Source organism: Nematolebias whitei, chromosome 5 (assembly GCF_014905685.2).
Source record: "Nematolebias whitei isolate Nwh7 chromosome 5, NemWhi1, whole genome shotgun sequence".
Lineage (NCBI taxonomy): Eukaryota > Metazoa > Chordata > Actinopteri > Cyprinodontiformes > Rivulidae > Nematolebias > Nematolebias whitei.
This window is the reverse complement of record NC_056502.1, coordinates 38,118,273-38,133,439: the sequence shown is the minus strand read 5'-3', so window position 1 is coordinate 38,133,439 and position 15,167 is coordinate 38,118,273. Positions and strand designations below refer to the sequence as shown.

The 15,167-nt window shown below is 43.5% G+C and overlaps 1 protein-coding gene across 1 annotated transcript in view; it reads left to right on the top strand.

Moving 5' to 3' along the window:
- Window positions 1–6,037: 6,037 nt before the first annotated feature.
- The window catches only part of dop1a (DOP1 leucine zipper like protein A), a 46,629-nt gene continuing 37,499 nt past the window's right edge, over window positions 6,038–15,167 (top strand). Inside the window, exons 1-9 of the mRNA XM_037676444.1 lie at window positions 6,038–6,175; window positions 6,257–6,438; window positions 6,528–6,698; window positions 9,013–9,202; window positions 9,408–9,506; window positions 10,029–10,128; window positions 12,318–12,427; window positions 12,969–13,083; window positions 13,203–13,323. Of these exons, the coding sequence (XP_037532372.1) occupies window positions 6,038–6,175; window positions 6,257–6,438; window positions 6,528–6,698; window positions 9,013–9,202; window positions 9,408–9,506; window positions 10,029–10,128; window positions 12,318–12,427; window positions 12,969–13,083; window positions 13,203–13,323 (1,226 nt within the window). The remainder of the gene's footprint in view (window positions 6,176–6,256; window positions 6,439–6,527; window positions 6,699–9,012; window positions 9,203–9,407; window positions 9,507–10,028; window positions 10,129–12,317; window positions 12,428–12,968; window positions 13,084–13,202; window positions 13,324–15,167) is intronic.

Here is a 15,167-nt window from a genome sequence, read left to right as displayed (position 1 = left end):
TGGTTTTCTGCTTCAGTGCAATCTGGCATTCAGCCGTGCTCCGGTAACTTACTCTTCTGACTCTTCACGTGTGTCAAATATTGTTGCCTCTCTGAAGGGTCCAGCACTCCAGTGGGCCAACGCCTACCTCCGCCGACGTCCTGTTGAGACCTCAAGGATCAACTATTTACTAGAGAATTACCTCCCGACCTCGACGGAATCATAGCTTTAGCGATTAAAGTGGATAACAGAGCATGAGAATGTCGGGTCGAAAATAACTACAACTCCCATGAGCACTCGCCACCCGGAAATGTTTTACCTGCTCCAGACCCTCCAAACCCAAACCGATGCAGATCGGACGCACTCGGCTGACGCCGGAGGAACGACGGTACCGCATCCAAAACAAGGCCTGCCTGTATTGTGGAAAGAAGGGACACACAATATCCGCCTGTTTTCTGCAGGTAAAAGAGTAAGCCCACCAGGTAAACAGGAGATACTGGTGGGTACGATTGCTACTACTCCTGCTAATCATTTGAAACTGCCTGCTACTCTGTGTGTTAATACTGTGAATTTCTCTGTCCAGGCATTGGTTGACTCTGGGGCAGAACAAAATTTAATCAGTCAGAGCTCGGTGAACAAACTACAGATCCCGGCCCTGAAGCTGGACCAGGCCATCTCAGTTTCTGCCCTCACTGGTCAAACCATATCATCTATTTCACACAAAACAATAAAAATAAGGTTGGTGGTATCTGGTAATCACTAAGAAATGGGTGAATTTTTTTATTGTCGAGACATCAGGGTCACCACTCATTTTGGGCTATCCGTGGCTAAAGTTACACAACCCTCAGATTAATTGGGAGGAGGGTCGTGTCGACAGTTGGGGGTTGCGATGTTCAGCCGAATGCCTTCGCTCAGCCACATCTCCAAGTTCCGCTAAGCAAACCCCCAGTGAGCCCATTGATTTATCTACGGTACCGGAAGTGTATCACTCGTTAGCTCCAGTTTTCAGTAAACAGAAGGCGCAGTCGTTACCCCCTCACAGGCCATACGATTGTGCCATTGAACTGTTGCCCGGAGCTCCGCTACCCACTAGCCGGCTGTATAATATCTCTGGTCCCGAAAGAGTGACTATGAAGGAGTACACTGAGGCTTCTTTAAAGAGCGGAATCATCCGTCCGGCCGAACAGCAGCACGAACATGAGTGTGTGTGAGCAGAGGAGTACAAATGAACACAGCAACATGAAACAGATCAGCAGCAACATGAAACAGATCAGCAGCAACATGATGTGATTTTTCACAGTGATTATTCTGGTTAGAGATTCATGAGTCTAACAGCCTCAGGGTAAAAGCTGTTCCTCAGTCTAGTGGTTCTACATTTAATGCTCCTCAACCTCCTTCCTGAGGGGAGTGGGGCAAAAAGTGTGTGCTGGGTGAGTGGGGTCCTTCATGATGCAGGTGGCTCTCTATTAACATCGCGTTAATAGGAGTTGCTGCCAGATCCAGATAAAATATTAGCCAATGTATGATATTTTTAGGCATCAGTAAAAATGTGCGTTTTTAATTGTAAACAAAAGCATGTTTTTACATTTATAAAGCGTACCCTTTATTCTGAAGGCAAACCCCTGAATTTCCGGTGGCCTTCAGCGTAACGTCAGGCTGCTTCACGGCAGCAGCTGATTGGTTGAGAACGTCCACCCGGAAGAGAAGTTGGACGTACGGCAGATCTGCAGTGCAGTCTGGGAACTGTCAGTCCTTTAGCTTTGTGTCTGTTTATGGTTCATTCACTCGCAGCAGGGGCAGTTCGAAGAGGAAATAAGAACATGTAGGAAATAATTACCTCCTAATCGTCGGGTATCAAGACATATTTTGCTCATGGATGAGGACTTGGCTAACGGCTGACACCGGAACCGGCCCATGATCTTTAAGAAGCTGCTACACAGGTAGCATCCTGGACATTTACTGACGCTGCTGTCCGTTCCCAGTCATCGTATCGGATCCATGGTTGAATGACATGCTTTGTTTTATAAAGGTAAGGGTCGTTTGTTTTATTTTTGTTATATTACATAGAGTCACCATTCAAAATTTAAGGTGAAACAAATTAAACCAGCTGTTAGCTAGCCTAAGCCTGGATCGTTATTAAAGTTACATTTATGGCTAACAATATCGTTAAAACATTTGGGGTTTTAACCTTGTTTCCCAGTACTACACTACTCACCGGAAGTAGGACAACCTGCCCCGCACCTGAGTTGTTGTTGACACTTTGGATCACACACCTGTACAAAGCTAGCTTGAACGAGACTTTTCATCCTTCTGAAATGTTCACGGCTCGATAAAACGTCTCAAAGCTCTCCAATAACCGTGTGACCTGTCCTCGCGCCTCAGCCCCTCCATTAGATACACCTGTTCAACTGCGGTCACGTGATCTGCTCAGGCCCAGGAGCCATCGAGGTGAGATCATCGGGTCGAAAAGGCACGTTGTAGTCAGAACCAGGCGTGGTTTCTGAACTGGATCTTGGATCAGTGGATCCTAAAGTTGTGGTCTGGCACCCTGCTGGGGTGGTGAAACAACAAGAGGGGGTCCAGTTCTGTTCACTGCCCTGAGATGGCTTCTGCTGTGACTTGGAGCTATATAAATAAACTGAATTGAACAATCTGGTTACATTTAATCAGGACTGCTGATGCATTGTTTTCTGTATTGTTGTCTCAGCAGCCATGTTGAGACAGTGTTATAACATTGTTTATTATGTTTTCTTTAGTATGGAAACACTAATAAAACTCTTTGGCTCTTTTAGGAAGTTGAAAAATGGTTTGGACAGCAAAGAAAAACAATTCAGTTTATTTATACAGCGCCAAGTCACAACAGAAGTCATCTCAGGGCACAGAACAGAAACATCCATATATTAAAAAAAAAAAAAGTTAACACTATTTATCTGAGGAGCAGACTGCTTTGAATTCAACTTCATCGCAGAACTCTCATCTTAAGCAAGCAGGAAGGCGACTGTGGAAAGGAAAAACTTCTTCACGAGGAAGAAACATTTAGCAGAACCAGGCTCAGGACAAGCGACCATCTGCTTCAACCGGCTGGGTTTGGCTTCTGGTCAAATCCAGAATAGAATTCAAAATCTTACTTCTAACCTACAAAGCTCTCAACAACCTAGCTCCATCTTATATTACAGATCTTATTGTTCCATATTTTCCTAACAGAGCACTTCACTCTCAGACTGCAGGCTTACTTGCGGTCCCTAGAGTTTCCAAAAGCAGAATGGGAGGATGATCTTCCAGTTATCAGGCTCCTCTCTTGTGGAACCAACTTCCAGTTTCTGTCCATGAGGCTGACACATTGTCCAGTTTAAAGACTGGGATTAAGTCTTTTCTTTTTGATAAATCCTATAGTTAGGGTCAGCTTGTTATGATGCTATAGGTTTAGACAAACTGAAGGACAAATAGAGGACAAATTGACCTAATTTTCTTAAATGAATTGTTAAAATGGAAAACTTTCATTTGATACTATTTCTATCTTAACTTGTGATTCTTGACCTGCCATTGTGTATCTGTTCCAAAAAAAAAAAAAGGCAGACAGGCTGGACTGTTTTGAGGCTGCAGTGTTTGAACAAAGCAGCTGTATTCTCAGCCTGTTGAACCCTGGAGCAGAAGGAACTGGACAGCACAGCCTGACTTTGGTCTCCGGTCCTGGTCTCCAGATATAATTCTGTTTTGACATTCACATGGCAGGACCAGAACACGACAACAACTCAGACTCATTGTGGTGGAGAGAATACCTGCTCTGCTGTGTTTGGTTACTGTCGTGACAATAAACACGACAGTTCCTCACTAAGCCTAAAAATCCTTCCAGATCTCTTTATTTTGTCAGAATTGTTTCAAACACGGTGGTAATTTCACAGCAACGTTACTGCTCTCTGGTGTTCCTTTGGGAAACACATGACCTTATTGAAATCTGTTATAAATTCATTTTTTGAGCCCAGATGTTCCATATCCTAAAAGATGCATTCCTTTCGGTATGTATTTATTTTAGTCAACTCTCCTGGAAGTGGTGCGTTCACTGGAGCTGGACGTTGCTGTGCCGTTCCATCTCATCTCGTCCAACAAAATATAACGAGCAAAGCACACTCGGGTCGTGCCTGACTGAAGAGTATGATCAGTTTCACAGATGCAGGCTGTAGAATCACTCCGGAGCCGCCTACAGCTGACTTCTGTTGGCCCCAGCGAAAACTTGGCAACCCTCCATGAGGGACTTGTTTTCATCTACTGGTTCTGGAGGGTCCAATGAGCTGGATGGTCTTCCCAAAACTCCCAACTGGAATTTTTAGGAAATGTCCAAATATATTTTTTAATGTACTGATGTCCTTTTTATTGTTTGCCATAAAATATGTATTTTGTTGATTTTAGGGGTGATCATATACTTTTTTTTTTGTTGTTGTTTTTTTCCAGACAGAGTAAAAGTATTTTAGTTTGGGCACGTTCCAATACAGAGTATAGATATTTATACAGGTTAGTCTCATTGAGCCATGTAGTTGTTGAGCAGTAATAGATCGACTGTATCAACAAATATTCAAAAGAAAAGAGCTGCTGCCTCTCAGTGAGCAGGTTACACTGGTTCAAATCCCTGTCAGGGACCTTTCTGGGTGGTGTTTACATGTTCTGTCCGTGCTGTGTGGGTTTTCTCCAGGTACTCCAGTTTCCTCCCACAAACCAAAACATGCATGTTAGTCTGATTGGTAACTCTAAATCGTTCCTAGGTGTGAGTGAGAGAGTGAATGGTTGTTTTGTTTGTCTCTGTGTGTCCATGTGATGGACTGGAGACCTGTCCAGGGTGTCCCCCGCCTCTCACACAGTGACTGCTGGACATGGGCACCAGTGACCCATAAAGGAAGAAGCAGGTAAAGTTAATGGATGGATGATTTCAGTCCATCACTATGTTGCTGTTCCATCATTGATCCAGCAGATGGAGCTAGAAGTTCAAGCATTTCAATGCAGAAACAAAATAATAATAATAATAATAATAATGTCATCACAATGTCAGCACTGTATGTTTCCATACAATGGCGAAATTAGTCTCTGCATTTAACCCATCCACCACCAGGTGGTGCAGTGGGCAGCTATTGAAAGCGCCCGGGGGACATTTTGGGAATTAGACGTGCTGCCCAGAGACGCCACGTGATGTGCAGTGACTGGGGATCGAACCTGGGACTCTCGGGTCCCAAGCCGGCTGCCCTGCCTCTACACCATCTCGGCCCCAATACAAAATAAACAGAAATATTCTAAAAAAAATAAACCATATTTTTGTATTGAATGTATATGTACAAGTATTAGAATTATAAATGGTAAACTCCTTTGGGAGACATAAAATATTTTACTGGATTAGACACCAAGTTCTTATTAGTGTTAACTTATGATTTGTATATATGATTGTTTCTGTTGTGACTTGGTGCTGTCTAAATAAACTGAAGTGAATTATTGGTCGTCTTCCAGTGAGGGACTTGTTTACAGTGATGTTGTGTTTCTGCTGTGCAGAATATCACAAAATGTCTGAACGGTTGCCTCCCCAGCAGTATTTGGAGGATTATTGCAGGCTGAAGAGCTGAGCTTAACACCCACAGAGCAGAGATGACATGGCTTTTAATCCCCCGTGTGGACTCCATCTTGGTTTGTGAACCTGAGGAGCACAAATAGAACGAGTTCATAAAACAACTTTGGTAAATCGTTCTCTAAGAGCTCGTGTTGTAGGAGAGACACTACATTTGTCAGATCTTGCCCTTTATTTGATCATTCGGGCTCGATGCAGTCTCACTCCCAACCACGTGGAATAAATAGTAATGACTTCATTGTCACATTTTATATTTCCTAATTCAGATGACTCGATCTTTTGAAATGGAACGCAGCCCCGCCCTCTGATTTGGACCATTAAGCTCAAACGTTCATCATCGCTGCTGCTGTTTATTTTCATTTTATTAAACAGTTTACACCTTTTCTTTGCTGCAGGGGTGATGTACTTGTGTACGGCCGGTGTTGCACGTTAGGGGATTAACCAGCCAGGAGAATGAATGCGGAGGAAGTGGAGCTGCTGGGTGACTCCAAGTACAGGAACTATGTGGCAGCTGTGGACAAAGCCCTCAAGAACTTTGAGTACTCCAGTGAGTGGGCAGACCTCATCTCTGCGCTGGGGAAGCTCAACAAGGTACGAATGTAACGAGCCGCAGCCGATCGTGCTCGCATGTGTGGAGAGGGGTGCACTTCTCTAAACATGTGGTCCTCGTAGGTTCTGCAGAACAACGCAAAGTATCAAGTTGTTCCGAAGAAACTGACGATAGGCAAACGGCTGGCCCAGTGCCTCCATCCTGCCCTGCCCAGCGGGGTGCACCGGAAGGCCTTGGAGACCTATGAGATCATCTTTAAGATCATCGGACCCAAGAGGCTGGCCAAAGACCTCTTTCTGTACAGGTACGACTTCAGGGTCAGAGCCAGAACCAAAGGTTGGTCTCACTTTCTTCCGCTTCAGCATCAGTCGGCCTGTGTTCTTCTCCCTGCAGCTCCGGGCTCTTCCCTTTACTCTCCAATGCTGCCATGTCTGTGAAGCCGGTGCTGCTGGGGCTTTATGAGACCTACTATCTGCCCCTGGGAAAGACCCTGAAACCAGGCCTGCAGGGTTTACTGACCGGGGTCCTGCCCGGTCTGGAGGAGGGTTCAGAGTACTACGACAGGTAAGGAGAGCGTTCATGGAAAGAAAAACAGAAATCAGGATGATAACTGAGACACAGGACGTTTGTCTCTGTAGAATATTTTCTAGTTGTTTATGGGTTTTATGAGTGAGAGAACTGGCAGGAGGTGAAGTTGGACTAGATCTACTCGTGTTGTCTCAGTTTATTCAATAATATTTGAAGAGCAAACAGTGAATGAGATCTTCAGAAACGTGTTGATTCCACCTCCGGCAGGTTCTAGAGGGTTCTGCGTTCAGTTAGGCCACATTGGAGCGGGCCTAATGCAGAATTGTACAAACCTCCTTGAAGCTGCTTCTGTCTCTGTCACATGTCATTAATGAGAGCACCATTAATTTTAGCTCCTCTCTTGACCGTTTCCTCCAGATCTTTGCTGTTTCCTCTCGGAGGGAAGTTTTAATGATTTGGATCTCAGCTGAGCAGTATCTTCAGCCCGTGGGATGAACAGTCGAGCCTCAGTAAACTGTTAAAAACTAACTTTTAGAATGATGCTATTTTCTCGCCTTTTAGTTGTTTGGAGAAGGTAAATCCTCGAGCATGAAGAGCAGGTACAATAACTTCTGCTCATGAGAACATTTAGAGTCTAATGTCGTGTAAGCTAGAGGATCAAACCAGCTTTGTTTACCCTCATGTTATACAGAAATCTCTGTTAGTCAGCTTATTGTGACCATGTGTGACTCCAGTTAAATGAAACATTTACCCCTAAAATTAGAAATATAGATATCTTGGTTTTAGGTTGTAGAGACCAAACTCGATCTCCTGGGGGCTCCGGTGTGGGGTGCATCTTCCCGTCTCCTGGGTAACATCTCTCTTTCCCCGTCGTTCAACGATGGATTGTCTTTTTGATGCGAGTCACCCTGTTTCCTGCATCAGGCTCTGGTCTGGCTCAGGCTGCTCACACACCTGTGTCTCTGAACGTCCTGAGGTCCTGGTGTTCAGTTCTAAGGTTCTTGTGGCTCTGAGAATATCCGTATGGCCAAGTATGTGCACTAATACTATACTGAACTTGCGTACTGCAGTTGTTTGCAGTACAGTAGACCCTCGTTTATTGCAGGTGATAGGTTCCAAACCTCCCCGCAATAAGTGAAAATCTGTGAAGTAGTGCCATATTTATTTTAGTATATTAAGGCTTTAGAAACCCTTCCCACACTCTTGCAATGTTCAAAACTCTTAAACCTACATAATTTTAACAACATATGTACAGTACTGTATCTGTAGCTACTAAATTTTACTTACCAGGCCCTGCTGAACAGGAGCGGCTCTCAGTTCTGGTCCAACTGTTCCAGTCCAGCTCGGTTCGTTTCTGCAGACGTAACCTGCAGCGATGAAGTCCACAATGAATGTTCTAAACTCTTAAACCTACTAATTTTAACAGCATACTTATATGTAGCTACTAAATTTTACTTATCAGCGAGTCTCTACTTGGAGGTCCGCGTGGGCCGGTTGAAAGAGGTGAAAAAAGTCCCGATGGGCTCCAGATACAGCGCTGGACCTTCAGCATCGCACGTCTCGCTTGAAGTCCTTGTGGGCTGTTTTGGAGCTCTCTGGTTCACCGCTGACTGAGTCTAGGGGTCCGGTTCTGGTCCGGTTCAGTGCAGTCCTTGAGCGCCAAAGTGCATTTTGCGGGGAGGGGGACCTTCGGTTGGCCTGCGCAGGACCAGATGTGGTCAATTGAGTCCAAGTCTGGATGAAAAACGTCCTGATGGGCTCCGGAAACATCCCTGGACCTATGGCAGTGTGTCCCTGCTCGGAAGTCCTCGGGGGCTGAGTAGGTGCTCTCAAGATTCACTGATGGGTCTGGAGGTCTGGTTCTGGTCCGGTGGGTTCAGTGTGGCTCTCTGCATCCACTGGGTGCCGAAGTCACTGTGATAAATGCCAAACATTTTCCATTCAGATCAAAACTTTCCCTCTGGTTTTTCATTAGAAGGGAACGGGGCTTCTGGGCAGGGCCCTGTTGGCTTCTGGGAAATGTAGTTGTTATGAGTGGGAATACAGTGGAGTCTTATTGAGAGAAAACTACAAAATGGTGGTACCTGTCCGAGTTATTATATTTTTCGTTAACTTTTACTGTACAGTACTGTAGCTAGTACTGTCCCAATCATGCGAGTAATATTAAAGTTGACAATCATGTCTTGTACTTTATTATTTTATTTTTTTTTTTTTGATTGATGATATCAATGCACAGCTCCTTTAAACATGAGGTATTAGATGCACGGAGCAAGCGTCTGTTTAAAATAGCTTTGTCAAAGTTGCTCCTGACCAGATGTTTCCAGGTTGACCCCTGATGTCTCTGCTTCAGAACCAACACGCTGCTGGAGAAGGTGGCTGCAGCTGTGGAGCAGTCGGCCTTCTACAGTGCCTTGTGGGGCAGCATCCTGACCAGCCCCGCCGTGCGTCTCCCGGGGGTGTCCTTCGTTCTGCTGCACCTGAACAGGAAGCTCTCCATGGAGGACCAGCTCTTTGTCATGGGCAGTGACATTGAGCTCATGGTACGGGACAGATCTAAAAAAATTCTTCTCTGCAGCATCACATGCACGTTGCACCCATGATATTCTCCATTCAAAACAGATTTCATTCATTTCTGACAGCTTTCGAAGAAACTGGGATCAGAGTGGATCACGTGTGGTTTTTAACTGCACATAATGAACCTGTTGTTAGACAGAACACGGTCCAATCAGTTTGTCTTCTGAGCAGGTGGAGGCAGTGAGCACCTCAGTCCAGGACTCCAGTGTTTTGGTACAGAGGAGCACTTTGGACCTGATCCTCTTCTGCTTCCCCTTCCACATGAGCCAGGTGAGGAGCCCTCTGTGGCTCTTTGAGTAAAATGATTGTGTTTCAAAACCAAACCTTAAAGCTGTTCTTGCACTTGATGGGCACACAGTCTGGTCTGAACGTTTTTTCCAGTGTTCTCACTAATACTTGACAGTGGGAGACATTCTGCTGGTTATTTGTCTTCTAGATGTTTTAATGGGGGTGCTGGATGTAAAAAAAAAAAAAAAAATCACGAGAAGCATAGCTCACGTGTTCCAAAGGTTTGTGTGGTCGCGTGCCACCTCTGCAGAACATTTCTCTTGTGGAGATCTCTAGTTTCACACCTGCTTGTGTGAAAACGGCTCGTGTGAAATTAGCATTGCTGTTTTGTTGCATCAGATTCTGTCTCTGCACATTTCTGTTGACTTGAAGCTGCAGGTGATCGTGATGACTCTTATTCAGCTGACGGTCATCTTTGCTCTTTGTTCAGTCTCCTTCAAAACATTTTGTGGATCTGTCAGAGCTGGGAGACATGCTCACCTGATCTGTGTGTGTTGCGTTCAGGCTACTCGCCCCGACATGATCCGGATCCTGTCGGCAGCTTTGCACGTGGTTTTAAGAAGAGACATGTCCCTGAACCGCAGACTCTACGCCTGGCTGCTGGGTGAGAAACTCCCTCCAGGACATCACTCCTCCTCTTTCAGTGTCAGACATCCTTCTTATCCTGTGATTACTAAATTATAGGATTTAAGTAACACAGACTTATCCTACAGCCCAGAGACCAGCTAAGTTGGGATGTTTAAAATGTAAATAAAAACAGGATGCAGTGGTTTGCAAATCTTATGAATCCATTTGTTCACAATAGATCTTAATAAATGTTACATTTATGAACTACATTTGATCAATATTAGGATAAAAATATGGTCCGTTTAACTTTTATGGCCGCAACATCTAAATGTGAGGGCTGGTCCGTGTGTCCCTCTGTGAGGCATCTCGTCTTCTTTTAACACCAACTGGAGACCAGTTCTTGTTGTTTTTGCTGGAGGTTGTTGTCCCGTTCTTGACTGATGTAGGATTTGATCTGTTCAGCAGTCCGGTGTCTTCGTTGCATTTCTTTTGTTTTGTTCGTTTCATTACGCATCAAATGTTTTTAATCGGTGAGCAGTCTGGACTGCAGGCAGGTCAGGTCAGCAGCTGGACTCTTGCTGTACGAAGCCAAGCTGCTGTGATGGACGCAGTTTGTGGTTTAGCATCGTCTTGCTGTTTGATGCTAGGTCTTCCCTGAAATAGACATTGCCTGGATGGGAGCAAAAGTTGTTCTAAAGCCTGTATATACATTTTTACATCTATGGTGTTGTACCAGATGTGTAAGATGCTCATGTCATGGGCACTAATGCAACCCCATACCATCAGAGAGGCAGGCTTTTGAACTGTATGTTGATAACAGGCTGAATGGGCCTTCTACCCTTTAGTATGGAGGACTGGGTGGCTGTGGTTTACAAATAGACCATTTTAAATGAGCTCTGATCGTGAACGATGGCAGCGTTTCTGGATGTTGTTCACACGTGACTTCTTCTTTGTATGATAGAGCTTTAATCAGGATTTGTTAGGGGTGCACTGATAAATTGGCCGGCCAATTTATCGGCCCTGATTTTCTTAATTTTTGGGAAATCAGAAATTGGCTGATGCACGAGAAACCGATTATCGATTTTATCGATTTTATTTTTATTTTTTTAGTTTTAACAACATTTGTCTAAACTTCATTTATATTTCAGAGCACTACCTCATGGCCAGTTAAAACAAGTTAGTATTGTTTCTAGGATATTGTTCAAGGGTATGTTTTTCAATAAAATAATATTGTAAAATTGAAGGTGCATTGTGACCTTATAACACCTGACAGTGTCGCTTAGAAAACAAAATTGGAATCGGCAGGTCAGACTTTTTAGAAATCAGTGATCGGCCAGAAAGCTGCAATCAGTGCACCCTTAGTATTTGTGGATGACACAGTGAACTGTTTGTAATTCAATATTTGGATATTGAAGTTTTTACAAATTTTTCCTCAAGGCACATTATATTGAAATTGTTCCACTATTTTTAGGAACTGTATTTTCCCCCCAGACTGGTGAACCTCTGCCCATCTTTACGTCTACAATGCTCTTTTTATACCCAGTCCTCTTACTAACCCGTCGTTTTAAATTAACCCTATTAGTTGCAAACTATTTCTTATTACCACCAGTTTCTTTTAGTCTTTGTTGCTGCTGAAACAACCTTTTTGAGATGTGTTGCCTTTATTAAGTTCAAAGCTACCTCCCCCTTTTAAAAATATAATACTTTCTAAGTTTTTAAACTTGGATATGTTTACTATGATTCATTGTAAATCAAAGAGGGGTTTATGAGGTGTACAAATCACTGCATTCTCTCCTAATTTACGTTTGAAATGACATCCCAACTTTGTTTAAATTAGGGTGGTACAGAACAAGCATGGGTTTAAAAAGACCTGCCCTTTATTTGCTGCAGCCTCAGTGTTTGTAGGTGTGAAAGAGACAAAACTAGTTGAGGGGTCACACTCGTGTTTTAAATGGTTCTGCTCTGTGACATTGTACTCTCGGTATTCCCACTGTAGTGTTTTTGGTTTAAAACTAGTCTTAATTTGTTTTTCTTCATTTGTTGCTCACTGTGGATGAACACGCTGGTGAGTACGAGACTTGACGAGACATTAAAACCTTAAAGAGAAAGACATTAATGGATACCTGAAACCTTCTCAGAGTTAGATCCTCTGAACAATAGTTTTTCCTCACCTCTTGAACTTTTAGATGAACTGTTCGTGATTCTAATTCTGTTTGTTCTTTGAAGGCTTTGACAACAACGGGGGGACGGTAGGCCCCCGCAGCACTCGACAGAGCAACCCAGAGGAGCAGGCCTCCCACTACTTCAACAGCTTCTCTAAGGACATTTTAGTCCAGGTGAGCTGTCAAGCTAAATGCACAACCAGGTCAGCACTGGCTTCCAAAATAATCCCCAACTGACGCCTCCAGAGAGGACGGTGGACAAGCGTTTGTTTGTGGGCTCTGGCTTGTAAAGGGCAGATTTGAATGCTTCTGTGTGTTTAACAACTTATCCTTCCGCCTGCTTTGGGTTTACTGTTCGTCCTGCTTCTGTTCCCGGCAGTCTCTCAGTTCTCATGAAACACTTGATGTTGCTAGCTAGCTGTGTTTGTGTTTGATTCACCCTGGTACTCCAGGGGTTAGTTGGCATTTTTGAAAGTATTTCCTGTCTCTGCCATCTGCTCTGAGGTGGTCACTGAAGGTCCTGGAATAGGAAGAATGAAGGTTACTGCAGGGACCGTCTGTCTGTAATGCTTCAGTCAGTTAGGATGCCGATGAAGCATGAAGAGCAATCGAAGCACATCAGTGGAAACTTGATATGTTTTTATTTTTAATACAAGCTATTTTTCCCTGCAGTGTGTCAGATTTGGTGATCAGAGGTGCATTTGTTTGTTTTTAGGCAATGGTTGGAATCCTCCAGGGTAAGGCCCGAGGTGGAGAGGAGGAGAGCATCCTCATGCACGACCTCAAGCCTTTTCGCATCCTGATCAGTCTGCTGGACAAACCGGAGCTCGGTAACAAGAAGTTTTATGTGTGGAGGCGACGCAGGGCGCCCGTGATGTGACCAGAAACTGATGTTACATCTGCCCTCGTATCCTCACGCCACATCTTTACTCTGCCCTCGTCTCTCCAGGGCCAGCCATCCTGGAAGATGTTCTGATTGAGGTTTATCGGACTCTGCACACGCAGTGCAGAACAGAGTTAGATCTCCAGAGCCAGAGTCCGTTCAGCAAAGACCACACACACCTCAGCAGGTGAGTCAGACTCATGGACTGTTCAGAATCCGTCTATTATCTTTACCTGCTTCTTCCTTTTTGGGTCACGGGGGTCACTGGCACTTATGTCCAGCATTTACTGTGAGAGAGGCGGGAGACACCCTGGACAGGTCTCCAGTCCATCACAGGGACACATGGAGACAAACAAGACAAACAACCATTCACCCTCTCCTAGAGACAATTTAGAGTCACCAATCAGCCTAACATGCATGTTTTTGGACTGTGGGAGTAAACCGGAGTACCCGGAGAAAACCCACGCATGCACAGAGAGAACATACAAACTCCACCCAGAAAAGCCCCCGTACGGGATTCGGTCCAGCAACCTTCTCACTGAGAGGCTGTACCAACTGAACCCCTGTTCAGACACATTATTGGATAAAATTAAAAGCCCATGCTGCAGTTTGGTTGTTGGCTCGTATGTTTTTTTATTTCCAAGCACGCAGCATGCACATGAATCACTTCTTCTTACTCTCAGATCATTGGGAGGGTTTCCTTCGTGGCACTGATGACACCTGCAAAGATGTTGACGTGTCTTCTGGTCCTAGGAGATGAGGGGAAAAAAAAAACATCTTTGTGGGAAATATCCGTTGTCTCTATTCTCTGAAGTCATCAAGTCCCATAAGGGGAAAAAAAGATTTATATTATTATATAAATGTTAAATTATAACTTGAATGATTTATTTACAAAGTGTGCAGCTTTTCTCATTACTGTGTATTATCAGGGCTTCTTAAAAACATTTACACAGCCTCTTGGTCTGAAAAATGTGTTTGTTTGTTTTTTGGTTTTGTTTTAGTTTGCCTCTGTTTTTACTAATTATGCTGTTATTAATATTAAAATAATTTCTGACAAAGTCAAAAATTAGAATTTTCAAACACAACAGCCCTCATAATGTGAATGTTTACTTGTCAAAATGTGAATACAGTGATAAAACTGCTAAAGCATGACAATTTAAGGGTGTTTTTTTTAACCTTTATTTAACTTTGTTATATTAAAAAGTGTGATATTTAAAAAAGGTATTATTTTGCACAGTACAAAATACCTTTTAAAAGTGCCTTTTTTATTTGCCAGACTGATTTCTGACTTAAATTAATTGTCATTATAGTACCAAGATTATAAAATATAAAAAGTCATAAAGGCCATAAAATGGCCATAAATATTTTCTCCAAATATTGGTCATGACTCATTCACTTAATATAAAAAATGTATTTTTGCCTTCATATTTAGTTTCAAGGTGTTATCTTTTAAATATAATAACACAATACGTGTTTAGACAATTTAAATGTTCTATAAAACTCTCTGGGCCCCTCTTATGGCAGCCCTGTGCTCCACAAATATGGGCTGTGGTAGGTCGATGGTTGCATCAAGAAGGTCATCCATCGCCAACTCTTCATGCTGTGGTGACCCCTGGGGAAGGGAGGAGATAAAAAATAATAATTAAATGACATTTATCACAGTAGTTATGCTACATAATGGTTCCAAATATAAACGAGCACATCCAAACATTCTAACCCTTGTTTATTTTGCTATAATGTGTAGAATTGATATTTATGATGCATTACAAACATTTGAAGCTGACGCTCTCACAGACTGAACTTCAGGAGTTTTAGAATAAATTTATTAAAGTCAAACAGAGAGGCACCTTTCCTACAGTGTTGGGTATACAAATATGTAGTATATATATTTTTGTGAGGGTTAAAACGGTATCATTCCAAGAACACAGCAGGCTGGGTGCACTCCAGCTGCAGCTCATCCCTTGGCAGCGCTCCCTCTCGGCAAGTGGGAGTTTGATCATGTGCTCAAGTCGGATATGCGTGTACTCTAAT